Below are 18,306 nucleotides of genomic sequence, written 5' to 3' on the forward strand. Positions count from 1 at the left end.
CAAACCATGCTCTCACTCACTCACTCACTCTCACCCACTCACTATACAAGAGTTATCTCCCTTTCATTTTTGCCAAGAATCAAACCCGGGTCTTCTTTGTGAAGAACTGAATGCTTTAACCACAAGGCTGCCTAGTACAATAACAGTTCAAGCAGCCACACACACATGGATGTCTCTAAATAAGTGCAGTAATCTTGAACATGACATTCCATTTCGCTTAACCTAATTGATGGAGCTTGCTGAAGGCTGTATTTCTTCTGACATTGTTGATGACAAGTTTCATCCTGGCTGCAGGTGAAAGTGAAATCCCTGGTGTATGCCGAGATGACCGACTTTGAGCAAAGGAGGAAGAATGAGGATGTGGCGCTGGAGGAAGAGATTCGTGATATAGAGAAACAGATAAAGAGGTGAGTGTTTCACAGTTCTGAGATAATATATTGTATGTGTTTGATTGTTCTCGCATTTTTTAATTGTTTCAATCAAAAAGTGTGTAACATGCTTACTTCGTCAAAATTTGCATAATTGTTGTCGCCTCTAGCAATATGGTCCCATTCTCTTTGTCATCACAACTTGTTTGGCAGAGTCGTGTCCCTTTGTCATGTCAAGCGCCTGATTGTGACTACAAATCCCAAATTCTATGCAGTTTTGATTCTTGGTTGGTCATCATCGTTGCAGTTTGTGCGTTACTGTTTTTAGACCTATAGCTTGAACATGGCCCTAGAATCATTTTTAGAAATGTGTACGTACAGGAATAACAGTGTTATTTTGTGGACTATTACAAGCTGAGCTTATTAATGGAACAGAATGTTACAAGACTCATGACTTGAACTAGTTGCTACATTCACAGACTGTCATTGTATTTGTTGGTTTCTTAAAAGAGATATACATCTGAGTTGCAGCTTGCCCACTGTGACATTACTGATAATACTTTGCAATGCAACATTCAACCATGCTCATTCATTCCTGAACAAATAGAACTCCTTTTACTTATTCATTCATCTAGACAGTGTTAGCCATCTTCCCGTTTGAGTTGAGCATGTTCCAGTATGAAAAATCACCACTATCTCTGTTGTATCCAGTTTGAAGGAGGATCGTCAGCGCTTCACACTCAACCTGGAGGTACAGCTGATGCTGAAGCAGGGGCAGGTGGAGGTAGATGCTGGGTCCTTCGTCCATGACTACACCAACAGCGTCCTGACTCACAGAACTGTGGTTGAGGAGCTTAACAGCACCATCAAGGTAAGCTCCACAGCCTTGTCATCGTATCCCAATTGCGTAGATTGATGCTCATGCTGTTGATAACTGGATTGTCTGGTCCAGACTCGATTATTTACAGACCGCTGCCATGTAGCTGGAATATATCTGTGTGTGGCGTTAAACTAAACTCAATCAATCAATGAAAAAATCAGTTCATATACAATCTGACTGAAATGCTCTTTACTGACAGTCACTCTCTGTTACAGCAACTGGGCGAGAGCAAGATCACCAGCATGGTGGAGAGTAAGGACTTCAGGAAGGGCATCATCCAGCTGGAGTGGTTAGTGCTTTCTTAGGGCACCCCTCTTGCCTTTCACACAAATGCACTACCTACACTTGATTATCAATAAGTTTGTTTCACTGTTCAGGATTCATGTAGGGGAGGGTGGGTAGCCTAGTGGTTAAAGCGTTCGCTCGTCACGCCGAAGACCTGGGTTCGATTCCCACATGGGTACAATGTGTGAAGCCCATTTCTGGTGTCCCCCGCAGTGATATTGCTGGAATATTGCTACAAGTGGCATGAAACCCAACTCACTCACTCTCTCAGGATTCATATCAACATTGATAGAACATCAAAGGTGAAACATGTTTTTACCCCTTAAAAACACATGCTACTTAACTGCACACATTGTCAAAAGCCATTGCTTGAGAACGAAAAGTTTTTATTTTAGCCCACTTACCCACTTTGTTAGGTTAGGACATTTCCAGTTTTCCTAGTTCAGTGATGTCTAATCTGATGAAGGAAGTGACAGCAGGTATGTGAGTGAGGTGAAGTCATGTTAGATGTTGTCTTGCCTTCAAGAAGGATGTTTTGTGTGCAGGGAACACAAGAGGATGCTGATGCAGATGACGGACCTTCAGAACAAGATGAAGGACATTCAGTTCATCAAGGTCACCAGGGAAATACAGGCTGTGAGTATCATAGATGGAGGTGCATCTCACTTCATTGTTACAGATCACTGTCTGTCCATCATTCAAACCACAGAATATAGATTAAAATTTATGGATAACAACATCGACGTTTTGATACAGAATCTTGTACTGTTGCCAAGCAGGAATTCCATACAGTACAAGAATCTGTATCAAAAGTCGCCACTCAAAGAAGTTACAAATCACAGTATATACAGGCTATACAACATACAACCCACAGACTATCGATGTACAATATACAAGTCAGATCACACAATAGACAAGTCAAGTCTCACTATATTCAAGTCAGATCACATGCTGTACAACATGCAGATCTCCATCCTTATGCAAGTCAGGTGACGCTACAGTTAGTTGACACTACAGTTAGTTGACACTACAGTTAGTTGACATTATATACAAATCAATCAAATTATATACAAACCAGGTCACACTATATTCAAGTCGGATCACTCTCTTGTTTCTGTTTCAGTTCCTGAATGAAGCCGATTATGATGCCAAAAAGCAGCAAGAAATTGCCATTCTTGAGCAGACCATATTATTACAGAAGAAAGTAGGTTTTCCAATCACTATTTTCTTATTTTACCAGCGTTAACACAGTTCTGTAGTAAATGTCCAGAAAATTGAAAATATTGGTTAAGAAACTGTAAATTTATGTAAAGTTGATGTTATTTACTATCATGAATTTTTTCAAGGAATAGTGGGGCTGTAATCGGTCAGCTGCTTCAAGATCATATATATCTGTCCCTGATATATACTTCCTAGTGGGAAGTCAATGGTGAAGATTAGGAAACATTGATCAGAATATATTCTTCTTATTCAGCACCATGACAAGAACATGAGGGAGAAGAAGCGAACATTTAATGAATTACAGCACACAATACAGTCTAAGGACAAGGAGAACTCAGGACTTGACATCGAGCTCAAGGAAGTCAATGTGTGTGTCAATGAGAGGGATCACATCGATCAAGTCAATGGTGAGTTATGTTTGTGTGTCAATGAGAGGGATCACATCGATCAAGTCAATGGTGAGTTATGTTTGTGTGTCAGTGAGAGAGGATCACATCGATCAAGTCAATGGTGAGTTATGTTTGTGTGTCAGTGAGAGGGATCACATCGATCAAGTCCATGGTGAGTTATGTTTGTGTGTCGGTGAGAGGGATCACATCGATCAAGTCAATGGTGAGTTATGTTTGTGTGTCAGTGAGAGGGATCACATCGATCAAGTCAATGGTGAGATGTTTGTGTGTCAGTGAGAGGGATCACATCGATGAAGTCAATGGTGAGTTATGTTTGTGTGTCAGTGACAGTTATCACATCGATGAAGTCAATGGTGAGTTATGTTTGTGTGTCAGTGAGAGGGATCACATCGATCAAGTCAATGGTGAGTTATGTTTGTGTGTCAGTGAGAGGGATCACATCGATCAAGTCAATGGTGAGTTATGTTTGTGTGTCAGTGAGAGGGATCACATCGATCAAGTCAATGGTGGGTTATGTTTGTGTGTCAGTGAGAGAGATCCCATCGATCAAGTCAAGTGGTGAGTTATGTTTGTGTGTCAATGAGAGGGATCACATCGATCAAGTCAATGGTGAGTTATGTTTGTGTGTCAGTGAGAGGATCACATCGATCAAGTCAATGGTGAGTTATGTTTGTGTGTCAGTGAGAGAGATCACATCGATCAAGTCAATGGTGAGTTATGTTTGTGTGTCAGTGAGAGGGATCACATCGATCAAGTCAATGGTGAGTTATGTTTGTGTGTCAGTGAGAGAGATTACATCGATCAAGCCAATGGTGAGTTATGTATGTGTGTCAGGAATCAGTTCAATCCCGTCAGTGGGGAGCTGTGTGTGTCAGCTGTGAGTTAATGAGAGGGATCACATCGATCAAGTCACTGTGTTAGTAACATGTGTTGATGTCAATACAAGGATACACCAAGATCAAATCAAGACAAAAATAATCCAAATGTCTTGACATCATCAGTGACACAGATGCTTGTTTGTTTCAGCTGACCGTCGGATGGACACCGGGGCAGAAAGACGATACCAGGAGATTGTACAGAGGCGGAAGCTTGTTGACCTTGCCAAAGCACAAGCACAGGAGGTTGCAGTGTTACGGGCGGAGGTTGAGAGACTCAGGATGAGGACGTTCCCTGCTCTTGTGCAAGTGGAACACTGATTCATGAACAAATGCATGGGACAGACAGACTTTTTCATGAAAGAACTGAAGTAAATCCTTGGAACACAAACGCAGGAGAGAATTGTGCTCAATTGGTCAGATGTTAGGACGAAATATTTATGAAAAACTGATGCTACAATTTGTCATTCAGTCTGGCATTTTTCAAGTTGGAAGGCCATTGATTGGCCCATTTTATTATAATTTATAGTAAGAAGTGAAATATAAGTCTTGAAAGGGAGTTGATATGAATGTTTATCATCTTTTCCGTCCAATTGTTCAATGCATTTTGGGAACTAGAGAAATGGAACTACATACAATATGGATCATTTCTTTCATCAATCAGCTTTGAATTTAACATTGAAGTGAATTTTAAGATTCTATATGTAAACTAGAAAAAATATCAACTTATTTTCCCATCAACTATGATATGACTGTTCACAGTATTACGTCTAGCTATGTTAGAGTTGCATACCATTGCTTTACATACATGTCTGTTTGTTATATTTGAGTTGCAAGACATGGATGTCTGGTTTGTAACTGACCTTCCGTCCGACTCTGGAAGTAGCATTACTTGCATGTGCTTTTGCACCATGTTTTGATGACTTTACATCTTCAAAGTTTTATGACCAAAACTGTGATGTCTGATGCCATTCCAAACCAATGTTATTTAATGTTGTTAATGTATTGCTTGGTTTGTTCATATTTAAATTGAAGTTACAATGAAGATCAATAAACTGTATTATACATGTATCAGATTTAGTTTGTATTTTTCATTCATATACAGTATTGTGTGCAGTGGTGTTGAGTGTCGTTCTCCAAGAGGAAATAATTGACCTGCACAGCTTTATCCTTATAATTGTCCAAAATAATTCGACCTGCACAGTTTTATCCTCATAATTATGCAAAATAATTCAACCTACACAGCTTTATCCTTATAATTGTCCAAAATAATTCGACCTGCATGGCTTTATCCTTGTGATTGTGCAAAATAATTCGACCTGCACAGCTTTATCCTTATGATTGTGCAAAATATTTCAACCTGCACAGTTTTATCCTTATGATTGTGGTCAATACTTTTGAACTGCATAGGCTTTATTGTCATGATTGTGCAAAATATTGAACTGCATGGCTTTATCGTCATGATTGTTTTATCCTTTATGATATTGTGCAAAAGAACTCGACTTGCACTGCAGCTTTATCCTTATGATTGTGCAAAATAATTTCAACCTGCATGCACCTTTATCCTTATGATTGTGCAATAATAATTGACCTGCATGGCTTTATCCTTATGATTGTGCAAAAAAGACCTGCATGGCTTTATTCTTATGATTGTTTGCTTTATCCTTGCACAGCTTTATCCTTTTGATTGTCCAAAACAATTCAACCATGCACAGCTTTATCCTTGTGATTGTGCAAAAAATTCGACTTGCACAGCTTTATCCTTATGATTGTGCAAAATGATTCAACCATGCACAGCTTTATTCAACCTGCACAGCTTTATCCTTATGATTGTGCAAAATATTTCAACCTTGGACACATCCTTATGATGGTGCAAAATGACTGCATGGCTTTATCGTCATGATTGTTTATCATGATTCTGTGCAAAATGATTCATGACAAACAAATGGGATCAAATCTCAAATCATGATATGGGTATATTTACAAGGTCTCAAATACCTGAGGGCCTCTTCTCACCCCATATCTTGTACCCATTAACAACACAATAAATCAACTCACGTAGTGAAAGGAAATGATGTAGGTATGAAATGAGGGCATGACAAATATGGTAACCGTTAATGCAGACAAAGTAGACGAGCAACGAACCATGTACAATCTGACATTTTCTTTACATTCTGTCTTTATGGAAACAAAATTTGTTTATTGTAGAGTGTGTGCATTTCCATCTAATACTATGTTCGAAATAAATACTAAATTAAATTTCAATTCCCCACATGGGTACAATGTGTGAAGCCCATTTCTGGTGTCCCCCATCGTGATATTGCTGGAATATTGCTAAATAGCGGCGTAAAACCACACTCACTCACTCAATCACTCACTCATATCACGAAGTCTGTATACGAACCCAGCACTTGACACCCATGTTAACATCACCCGATCAATATGTTTCTTAAAAAAAAGAACATAATTTGTTCCAGAAATACCATTTTTCTGGAAAAGTCTGTTTGAGTCACAGCAGTTGTTCGTTGGATAGTTGGTTATATATTGATCAAAATAAAAGTATTCTTTAACGGGTATTTTTATGAACGCCCAGGATTTTGTTATTTGTGTACAATGTGTGAAGCCCATTTTTGGTGTCCCCCGCCGTGATATTGCTGGAATATTGCTAAAGCGGAGTACAACTAAACTCATTCACTCACTCACTTTGTTTTTCGTATTGTCTATCAGTGAGTGAGTTGTATGTTTTCCCAATATTCCAGCCTCATTGCGATATGAATGTATGAATGTTAAGTCGGGGGAGACCAGAAATCGCCCCACAACATTAGAAGTAATTTATTAGCTTGGAGTGTTTGTTTGGGTTTCCTTACTCATTCCATGGGAACAGTAAAGGGCACACAAGTTTGTGGCATGTCGCTAAGATCTATTCAGTGAGTGAGTGAGTTTAGTTTTACGCCGCTTTTAGCAATATTCCAGCTATATCACGGTCGGGGACACCAGAAATGGGCTCCACATATTGTACCCAGTAGGGAATCGAACCCGGGTCTTCGGAGTGACGAACGAACGCTTTAACCACTAGGCCACCCTACCGCCCCAAGATCTATTCAGCACACTGATAGTTAATATAAATGTACATGGACTGATCGGAAATGGATATCTCGTCTTCAAATGACATGATAACGGTGAAGGCAAAATCTTTGGATGACAAACTCTAAAACTGATTTTTCTACTTATAGTCTGTTTGTAGTGAAAACGTACCGATGAATTTCACTTTAAACAAAAAAAATACATCAAATAGAGCGAAATTAAGATTGAGAATCCTCATAATTGTACTTTGCCAATTGAACATTTAAATCTCAGAATTTTACTCATCTTAGGATAAAAGTTGTTTAACAAACGATCATACATTCAAATCGCTATTATTGGTTTGTATTACAAGGGGGTAAGCGCAGTAGTTGGAACAGTGAAACAAATGCACGTGCGGTTCGTGATGAGCGTTAACTTAGACCAACTCAACTTGTTCTCACTCACTCTATATCAGAAATCTAGTTATGCCAAGTAGGTAGATTTTAAAGATCGCATTTACAGATTAACTAACGCTGCCCCACGAATAAAATGAACTGTGCTTCCAGTCGTTTGGGGGCAAAAAGATAAAAAGACAATGACTCGTGGCATGTCAAGGAGATGATGTTATCTCTTGACCTTGACAACAGTTATCGCGTGTTCAAACAACATGGCCGCTGTACCAAACATACAGCTCAATACGGGCTATCCTTTCCCAGTGTTAGGATTCGGGACGTTTGCAAACAGGAAGGTAACAATCTATTATATGAATCATAGGTGGATTCAGGGAGGGTGGGGGTGGTGTTTGCAGGGTGCGCATCCCCCTTTTGTGCTGTAAAGTATGTTAAATGACCATTAAAACTCGGGTGAAAATGAAGTGTGCCCCTCCTTTTTCTCAATAGTGTGTCTCTCTCCCCTTTTTTTTTTTTCAAAAGCTGTATCAGCTCCTGTGATATTTTAAAATAAAAGTCACATGTCAACCGTTATTTCACAATGTCATTGTATACCAACTGAGATAATGAGTAGAGTGCGTGGTGTGCGAGTAACTATATTAAGACGCTTTGGGGCCAAGGGTGATCCTGGAGCTTCTAGAACAACACAGTACAGAAATTTCAGGAGTGAGTGAGTTTGTTATTGTCTTACTATAACCTTTGTGGGGCAGGATAATTAGTTTTCTGATATAGAGTGAGTGAGTGAATGAGTTAAGTTTTACTCCGCTTTTAGCAATATTCCAGCAATATCACGACGGGGACACCATAAATGGACTTTACACATTGTACCCGTGTGGGAAATCGAACCCGGGTCTTCGGCATGACGAGCGAATGCTTTAACCGCTAGGCTATCCCACCGCCCTGAAATTTCAGGAAGACTTTTAAGACTATATAAGGGATCAGGGGCTTAGGTTTGGGATTATACATTACATCAATACCATTGACTGCCATTGCAATTATTTGTATTGACTTATAAACATATCCATTTTATAATACAATTGTTAATTGTATAACATTCTGCTGCTTGTTGGTTTCACATCAGATTCTTTTCCGGAAATAAGAGTTAACAAAATTGTTGAAAGTTGGAAATCAAGAAGTAAAAATAATATATTATACAACATGCACACGAGTGAGTGAGTGAGTTGGTCTTTGCGCCGCTTAGCAATATTCCAGCAATATTACGGAGGGGAACACGAGAAATGGTTAGGGAATCCAGGTTTCACCTGAGGCCCACTATAGACTTAAGTCTATAATTTAACAGATTCTCAGCGTTATTATTGAGGGGTCATACGGATAAGATATACAATTTTGCATTTTTAGCTTCAAAGAGTGCAGTTCAATTGCATGTGGAATTTGCCTCCTTAAAATGCCAACGCAGACTTCCCTTGTCCTGATTTTCACCTGCACGGACCAAAGCACTGGTTGCCTTTAGGATAGCTTTAAATAGCCATCACCTTCAGCCCTGCAGTTATTGGACCTGTGAAGACCCTGCTTTCAGCCAGTTTTACTGAAGGACCATATCGCGGCTTTCGGCTTGTTTTGACTGTAGAACCCCATTATTGCTTTCGGCTAGTTTTGATGATAGGACCCCATCATGGCTTTTGGTTAGTTTTGACTGTAGGAACTCATCATGGCTTTTGGCTAGTTGTGACTGGAGGACCCATTACAGCTTTCGGCTAGTTTTGACTGTAGCACCATATCGCGGCTTTCGGCTGTAGGACCCCATCACAGCTTTCGGTTAGCTTTGACTGTAGGACCCCATCACAGCTTTCGGCTAGTTTTGACTGTAGGACCATATCGCGACCTTTGGCTAGTTTTGAATGTAGGACCCCATCGTGGCTTTCGGCTAGTTTTGACTGTAGGACCATATCGCGACTTTTGGCTAGTTTTGAATGTAGGACCATGTCGTGGCTTTCGGCTAGTTTTGACTGTAGGACCCTATCGCGGCTTTCGGCTAGTTTTGACAGCAGGACAATATCGTGGTTTTCGGCTAGTTTTGAGAGTAGGACCATATCGTGTTTTTTGGCTAGTTTTGACTGTGGGTCCCCGACGCGGCTTTCGGCTAGTTTTGACTGAAGGACCCCATCGCGACTTTCAGCTGCAGTAGGGCCAGAATCACAGCTCTCTGTCAGTTTTGACGTCAGGAACACAATCTTGGCTTTCCGTTAACTGAGTGGCTGCAATTAACTGACTGACTGACTGAGTTTGGTTTTACTCCGCTTTTAGCAATATTCCAGCAACATCACGGCGGGGAACACCAGAAATGGGCTTCACACATTGTACCCTTGTGGGGATTCGAACCCGGGTCTTCGGCGTGACGAGCCAACGCTTTAACCACTAGGCTACCCCACCACCCCGGCTGCAATTAACGATGTTACAAACGACATTACATACCAGTTTGTGTCTACAGGAAGGTGTGATGTTGCCCGCTGTTAAAGCGGCTATATCGTCAGGATATCGTCACATCGACACAGCGTGGTACTATACAACGGAACCGGAAGTAGGTGGCGCCATTAAAGAGAAGTTGGCGGACGGTACAGTAACGAGGGATGAGCTCTTTGTGACATCGAAAGTAGGTCAATTGTAAACAGGGTCTTCAGTAACTCATGCTTGTCGTGAGAGGCGACTAACGGGATCGGGTGGTTAGACTCTATGACTTGGTTGACACATGTCATCGTATCCCAGTTGCGTAGATCGATGCTCATGATGTTGATCACTGGTTTGTCTGGTCCAGACTCGATTATTTACAGACCGCCGCCACATAGCTGGAATATTGCTAAGTGCGGCGTAAAACAACAAACCAAGCCAAAACCAACCACACGTATTTGCAATCCATGGAGCACTGTTGTAATATTTCGTCCTTAAAACAACATATTGCCTATTTCGTGTTCAAGCCGCATATATTTCTAACATTATAGATCTTGAAATCACGACGAAGTGATAAATTCGTTCATATTGGTTTTAACGTTGAATTAGCTGAGTGTTATAGATGTCTGTTGCAGTTATGGAATACATTTCATGAGCCCTTTAAAGTTGGGCGGATGTGCAGAGATTCACTACGTGACCTTCAACTTGACTACCTTGACCTTTACCTCATGCACTGGCCCATGGGTCATGAAGTAAGTTGACGACCGTCTTGCTGATGTTTGTAGGTAGGAGTGGATGGTGGAGGGGTTCAGCTTCTCTATTCCAAGGAAAATAATGCATGTTATGAAACGGTGATCAAATGGTTTGGAAGCAGTGGCCGAAATGGTAAATATTGAAACAGAGACTGAAATGGTTGATATTTGAAGCAGTGACCGAAATGGTAAATATTGAAGCAGCGACCTAAATGGTAGATACTGAAGCAGTGACTGAAATGGTTGATATTTGAAGCAGTGACCGAAATGGTAAATATTGAAGCAGAGATTGAAATGGTTGATATTTGAAGCAGTGACAGAAATGGTAAATATTGAAGCAGCGATTGAAATGGTTGATATTTGAAGCAGTGGCCGAAATGGTAAATATTGAAGCAGAGATTGAAATGGTTGATATTTGAGTGACAGAAATGGTAAATATTGCAGCAGAGACTGAAATGGTTGAAGCAGTGGCCGAAATGGTAAATATTGGCCGAAATGGTAAATGGAAGAAGAGACTGCAGAAATGGTAAATAGCAGAGATTGAAATGGTTGATAAATGGTGAAATGGTTGAAGAAGAGACTGCAAATGGTTGATATTTGAAGCAGTGACAGAAATGGTAAATATTGAAGCAGCGACCTAAATGGTAGATACTGAAGCAGTGACTGAAATGGTTGATATTTGAAGCAGTGACAGAAATGGTAAATATTGAAGCAGCGACTGAAATGGTTGATATTTGAAGCAGTGACAGAAATGGTAAATACTGAAGTAGTAACAGAAATGGTAAATATTGAAGCAGCGACTGAAATGGTTGATATTTGAAGCAGTGACAAAATGGTTTTATTGAGCTGTTTTGATGAATGCATACTTTTTTTCACCAGGATAATGAATCTTCAAGGGGACATTTTACTCAAGCTACGTTTGTCCCGAATGACGTGGACTACCTGGAGACATGGCAGGTGAGATCCGTTTTAAGACAATTATAACTCGAATGATAACAATTTCATCATGTAGCATTCTTAATTAAATAATGGCTATTTATAAAGCGCCTGTTTCAAGGCAATTGTACATGTTCAAAGCGCTAACATTACCCCAGATAACCCAATCTGCCTGTGAGGCGCTAGAAGGTTAACAGTCATATGACTTATCCCACCGGGTACCCATGGGTGAACAGAGGCAATTCATGAACAAACTCACTTGCCTAAGGTGAGACCACTATGTGTCAAGTGTGCTTCGTTGTGGGGCAGGACTGATGTCCTAGAAACTCTCAGGAGTCAAACTGCAAAACACGGTGATCCATCCAAAGACAGTCCGCGTCGGACATTGCTTAACTTCAACTGATTTGTCGACACTGATTGTCGGTATCTCTTAGAATGATATTTCTACTACTTCATATTGCATTGATTGGTTTAGTTAAACTGTTGTTTAACGCCGCACTCGGCAATATTCCAACTATATGGCGGCGGTCTGTAAATAATCGAGTCTGGACCAGACAATCCAGTGATCAACAGTATGAGCATCGATCTACGCAATTGGGATACGATGCCATGTGCCAACCATGTCAGCGAGCCTGACCACCCGATCCCGTCAGTCGCCTCTTACGACAAGCATGGGTTACTGAAGATCAATTCTAACCCGGATTCATATTACATTGATATTAATTTCTCACTTAACATTACAGGCAATGGAAGATTTGATTGATGGAGGTCTGGTAAGGTCTATTGGGGTTGCCAATTTCAACCTGGGACAGTTGAAGCGCCTTCTGAACATACCCAACATTCGTTATAAACCGGCTGTACTGCAGGTTCGTAGATTTGTTTGTATGTTCGTTGTCTTTTAACTTCGCCTATATTCCATCTATATGATGGCGATCGGTAAATAATCGAGGCTGGACCAGACAATCCAGTAATCAATTGCATGAGCATCGATCTACGCAATTGGAATACGATGACATGTGTCAACCAAGTCGCGAGTCTGACCATGTCAGTAATATTCCAGCTAGAAATAAACGCTAATAATCGAGTCTGGACCAGAGGTCCAGTGATTAATGTCATGAGCATCTATGTGACATACGATGACATGCATCAAAGAAGTCAGCGAGCCCAACCTCCCGATAACCCGATCTTACGCCAAGCATGGATTGTGAGTGAGTGAGTTTAGTTTTAAGCCATTTTTTAAGCAATATTCCAGCAATGGCCAAAGCAGAAATGGTCTTCACACATTGAACCCATGTGGGAATCGAACCCGGGTCGTGACGTGAAGAGCGAACGCTTGAACCAACAGGCACAGGCACACACACACACACACACACACACACACACACACACACACACACACACACAACATGGATTGCTGATGACAGGATGCTTGTACGACAAAGAGCAAATTGACCTGACCTGGGTAAACAAAGCAATAAGGGTCCAAAACTTGCATATAGATGGGGATAGTTTTCGAACATAATGAGGGGCGGTGGGGTAGCCTAGTGGTTAAAGCTTTCGCTCGTCACGCCGAAGACACGGGTTCGATTCCCTACATGGCCACAATGTGTGAAGCCCATATGTGGTGTCCCCCGCCGTAATATTGCTGAAATATTGCTAAAAGCGGCGTAAAACCATCACTCACTCACTCGAACATAATGAACTACTGCCTAAACGGTCATAATTCCAACCGTCAAGAGTAAATCACTGTGGACATATCCTACTGTTCGTCCATGCAAACATTGAGAAACTGAAGGCGTATTTTTTTTCAGATCGAAATGACGCCATATCTTACCAACGTAGAACTCTTGGAATTCTGCAATTCTCACGGAATTGCAGTAACGGGATATTCCCCGCTTGGCGGTCCGAATATGATATAGTACGTTATCTAAGTACGTCTCTCATTCCCATTATATATACTACTCAAAAGTTAAGGGTCAAAGGAAGATTTCAGCATGACATTTTAATGCATAGCAAACATATAAAACAGAATTTCCAAGCATGGGTATGGTTAGAATTGGTTTGTGTGGCCTAAAGCTGAGCACTGTGTGGAACGCATGTGATCTATGCAAACACAATGATTGTAAGCATCCTTTGAAAATTAATTGATTCCGGAAATAATGGGTATGTCAATAACGGGTGCTCATCTCTAAACAAGCATGCATGGCCCCTTATGTTCATGTCTCTAAACCAGCATACATGCCCGTTTATTCAGGTCTCTATGCAGGTTTCTACACCAGTGCACATGGCTTACACTGCATGTGTATGCACTATACACCGACGTGCTTTATATCAGCTTTTGGAAACCATCATACCATTCATACCTACATTCGAGAAACAGACAATTTTAGACATACTCATTTGTAGGGCTGGGACGATTCACCGATTCATCGATGCATCGCGATACATTTAAGTTTGATACAGCTATCGTATCGTGGACTGGTGTAACGATACAAAACGATACACAACTTTTTTTCAAAACAGTATTATCTTAAACGTGTTAAGTACTTATTAAGAGAAAAATACGCAAGTATAATGGAGTTACTTGTTTGTTTATTACAATAGTGTTATTGTTAAACACAAATACCTTGAAATAAATCATTTTAAATCTTGATACCGTGTCATTCTTTCAAGGTGTATGTATCGTGATACGTATCGTATCACAGGTAAAATATCGCGATATGTATCGTATCGTGACATAGTGTATCGTCCCAGCCCTACTCATTTGTCATGTATTGATATATGATGTGATTCACGTCATTATCATCGTTCGTCAACCGTTTATATTCCACACTTTTGTGATGTATTTTGGCGTCAAGTGCACCACCGAATGCGCCAAATTTAATGGAAAACCCGACGATTGTGGAGACTGCCAAGAAATTCGACAAAACACCTGCTCAGGTAAGGACTTCCATTTGCTCCAATTTGTTTCCTTCTACACTGGATGTTCCGCTTAATTCAGATATCACGTGACAAAGACAGGTTGAAGGACAAAATGGATAGTGTCAAATACATCACCAAAAGGCATAAAATAAAAATATTCCTTTCCGTATCACGGCCAAATATCGATAAGAAGTCTACAATCTTGGTTACTAGGTGTTGCTCACAAAGAGTGTAAGCCGTTTTGTCTGCTTCCGTTTTGTGGGAATGGCGTGTGTCACGTGATTAGCAACAGCTAAAATCGCGCAAGATCTCGCGGGAAACTTACTCGAAACAATGAAAAGTAGAATATCTAGGACGTTGTTTGAGTAACGTCTAAAATCACATAACGATATACATGTATACGGTCACATTAATGTTTGGTATTTTAGCATGTTTGGCAGTGAAACTCTTACCGAGTTCTCATATTTTATTCCATGAGTATACCAATAACCTGAGGGGCGGTGTGGTAGCCTCGTGGTTAAAGCGTTCGCTGGTCACGCGGAAGCCCCGAGTTCGATTCTCCATGTGGGTACAATGTGTGAAGCCCAAACCTTACTCACTCACTAATTCCTTGCAGGTTCTCCTGAGATGGGGGATACAGCGTGGATATGCCGTCATACCAAGCAGTGTCATACCACAATACATCACAGAGAATATTGAGGTGGGTGAGGCCGTGCAAGCTTTTCTAATTTTTTGACTGTTAGTGTTCATAAGTTGTTAGGAGTATAGCATCGTTAGCGTTTGATACCCGTGAAGATCCGGATTAGAACTGGTATTCAGCAACCAGCGTTTGTCGTAAGAGGCGACTAATTTGACCTTAGATCGATGATTAGGTTGAACATTGATCACTGGACTGTCTCGTCCAGACTCGATTATTTACAGACCACCGCCAAATAGCTGGAATATTGCCGAGTGCGGTGTTAAAGAAACCAACATACCTACTCCACGTCATGCATGAGAGTGGGTATGTTGTAACTGGTGAGTGAGTGAGTGAGTTTAGTTTTACGCCGCACTCAGCAATATCCCAGCTATATGGCGGCGGTCTGTAAATAATCGAGTCTGGACCAGACAATCCAGTGATCAACATCATGAGCATCGATCTGCGCAATTGGAAACCGATGACATGTGTCAACCAAGTCAGCGAAACTGACAACCCGATCCCGTTAGTCGCCTCTTACGACAAGCATAGTCGCCTTTTATGGCAATTGTAACTGGTATGTCGACCTTGAAGGTGAACATGGTTGCTACATTTGAAATTATATTTTATTTTTTTATCTTATTTCAGATATTCGACTTTGCTCTCAGTGATGAGGATATGAAGAAAATTACTTCTCTCAACCGCAATTACAGATTCAACCCAACCTCCCAGTCAGTATACTACCGTGTTGAGATGAGGGGCGGTGGGGTAGCCTAGTGGTTAGAGTATTTGGGTCACTGTTCGAACCTCACAGGTACAATGTGTGAAGCCCATTTCTGGTGTCCCTGTCGCGATATTGCTGGTATAGTGAGCGAATGAGTGGTTTTACACCGCTTGATATTATATTCCATCAATATCACAGCAGGGGGACACCAGAAATGGACCTCGCACATTGTAACCATGTGGGAGAATCGAACCCGGGTCTTCAGCGTGAAGGGTGAACGCTTTAACCACTATAGTCTGTTTGCAGTGAAAACGTACCGATGAATGTCACTTTAAACCAAAAAGTAAAACAAATAAAGTGAAATTAAGACTGCGAATCCTCATGATTTTACCTTGCCAACTGAACATTTAAATCTCAGAATTTTAGTCGACTTAGGATAAAAGTTGTTTAACAAACGATCATAGTTTCACATGGCTAATATTGGTTTGTATTACAAGGGGTATGCACATCAAATGAAACACCGAAAACGACAAGGGTTGTTATAAGTTAAGGCTCTTCACGTACCGCACGTGCATTTGTTTCACTGTTCCAACTGCGCTTACCCCCTTGTAATACAAACCAGTAAGAGCGATTTGAATCTATGATCGTTTGTTAAACAACTTTTATACTAATTTGAATAAAATTTTGAGATTTAAATGTTCAATTGGCAAGGTAAAATTATGAAGATTCGCAATCTTAATTTCACTTTATTTGATTTACTTTTTGCTTAAAGTGAAATTCATCGGTACGATTTCACTGCAAACAGACTATAGCTATATGATTCCCCACCGCCCTTTAAGGCATTGATACAGTCGTCGAATAAAATAAGGGAACTTGTTTAGAGTTACCACTGCCCATGCCTCGTGAGAACTCGATTGAATGAGTGAGTTTAGTTTTACACCACAATATTCCAGGTATATGGCGGTGGTCTGTAAATAATCGAGTCTGGACCAGACAAACCAGGGATCAACAGCATGAACATCGATCTACGCAATTGGGATACGATGACATGTGTCCAACCAGTCAACCCAGTCAGCGAGCCTGACCACCCGATCCTGTTAGTCGCCTCTTACAAGCATGGGTTACTGAAGATCAATTCTAACCCGGATCTTCACGGGTCGAACTCTTTATTGAAGTCCATAGCCTGTTCTGTTTGCAATGCTTTAATCTGGCTGATACTTGCTACGGTCCTTCTTTTGCAAAAGTCCTTTATAGGTTTTGACATTGTTTGACTTTCATTTTATGCTGTTGTGGTTGGATCACTTGAAATTTTCCATTGTACAGGTTCAAAGATCACCCTCATTATCCTTTCAAATGAGACTGATCATCACCTCGAGGTTCGCCTTCTGTGGGTTACTGGCCGAGGCCTACAAGGAATGGCTTATAATGAACAAAAAGTAAGGTCATGTCTTTTTGAAGAAACTTTACTTTGTACTGTATATAAAATATCTCTAACGGTTACTGTCTTTGTTGAATATATACATATATGTTCAGAGTTATAGCACGATAGATGCTCTTTAAAACACAGATGAACACTATCGTGTCGGCCAGAATGTACCCTATTTACACGTCTAAATTCTGACGAAAGATATTCAGATCAATTCATGTCTGATTAAAACCATTGACTTGTTCCGAACAGTTAATTCATATCAAATCAGCTTGACGTGGGAGATATTGTATTCGACCTTTGCACTGGCGGCAGGAGCCACGCACGTCGATGTCGTTTAGCGCCTCCGTTGAAATATGTACAAGCCAAATCAAGTGATTCTGGAGTAAGTGAGTATGCTTTAACGGCGCTTTTAGCAATATCACGGCGGGGCGTCTAGTGGCTAAAGCGTTCGCTCGTCACGCCGAAGACCCAGGTTCGATTCCCCACATGGGTTCAATGTGTGGAGTCCATTTGTGGTGTCCCCCGCCGTGATATTGCTGGATATTGCTGGAATATTGCTAAAAACTGCGTAAAGCCAAACTCACTCACTGTGATGATCTCAGTTGAAGGTGAAGTTTGGAACCCATGCCAAGAGTAACCCGCGAGTCTGGTGTTCAGACTCGTTGGCTTGACCGAGACAATTTCTTTGACAGATCCTCATATCAATCGCTAGATGGTCCGTACAATACCACTGTCACTGGAATACTGCTGATTGTGGCGTTAAACATCCACACTAAACCTTATCCTCGAGTCAAACCACCCATTTATGAGCTTCATCCTGGGCGTCCCTTCATTTGTCATCCTTGTTTACATGTTTCATCAGTACTCGATAGATTACTTGATAAAGATCTAGACGTCGCAATGAGAGAAT

The 18,306-nt window shown here is 40.9% G+C and overlaps 2 protein-coding genes across 4 annotated transcripts in view; both read left to right on the forward strand.

Moving 5' to 3' along the window:
- LOC124264628 (cilia- and flagella-associated protein 43-like) overlaps positions 1-5,110 on the forward strand; it is a 45,942-nt gene extending 40,832 nt beyond the window's left edge. For both annotated transcript variants that reach the window (XM_046699368.1, XM_046699369.1), the window contains 7 exons: positions 295-407; positions 1,080-1,239; positions 1,464-1,537; positions 2,079-2,169; positions 2,657-2,737; positions 3,008-3,161; positions 4,191-5,110. In XM_046699368.1, coding sequence (XP_046555324.1) covers positions 295-407; positions 1,080-1,239; positions 1,464-1,537; positions 2,079-2,169; positions 2,657-2,737; positions 3,008-3,161; positions 4,191-4,360 — 843 coding nt within the window. In that variant the 3' untranslated portion in view covers positions 4,361-5,110. The remainder of the gene's footprint in view (positions 1-294; positions 408-1,079; positions 1,240-1,463; positions 1,538-2,078; positions 2,170-2,656; positions 2,738-3,007; positions 3,162-4,190) is intronic.
- A 2,649-nt stretch (positions 5,111-7,759) lies between these two features.
- LOC124264635 (aldo-keto reductase family 1 member B1-like) lies at positions 7,760-17,637 on the forward strand. Of its 2 annotated transcripts, XM_046699376.1 has the most exons (10): positions 7,760-7,850; positions 10,001-10,162; positions 10,593-10,709; positions 11,589-11,666; positions 12,389-12,511; positions 13,457-13,563; positions 14,504-14,585; positions 15,184-15,267; positions 15,892-15,974; positions 17,291-17,637. In XM_046699376.1, exons 1-10 carry the CDS (start codon positions 7,770-7,772, stop codon positions 17,322-17,324), a joined length of 951 nt encoding a protein of 316 aa, XP_046555332.1. In that variant the 5' UTR covers positions 7,760-7,769; the 3' UTR covers positions 17,325-17,637. The 2 variants fall into 2 exon arrangements, with proteins under 2 accessions (XP_046555332.1, XP_046555333.1); XM_046699377.1 differs by lacking the exon at positions 15,184-15,267.
- Positions 17,638-18,306: the final 669 nt, after the last annotated feature.

This window comes from Haliotis rubra, unplaced genomic scaffold (genome assembly GCF_003918875.1).
Source record: "Haliotis rubra isolate DU_JTF1 unplaced genomic scaffold, ASM391887v1 Scf933, whole genome shotgun sequence".
Classification (NCBI taxonomy): domain Eukaryota; kingdom Metazoa; phylum Mollusca; class Gastropoda; order Lepetellida; family Haliotidae; genus Haliotis; species Haliotis rubra.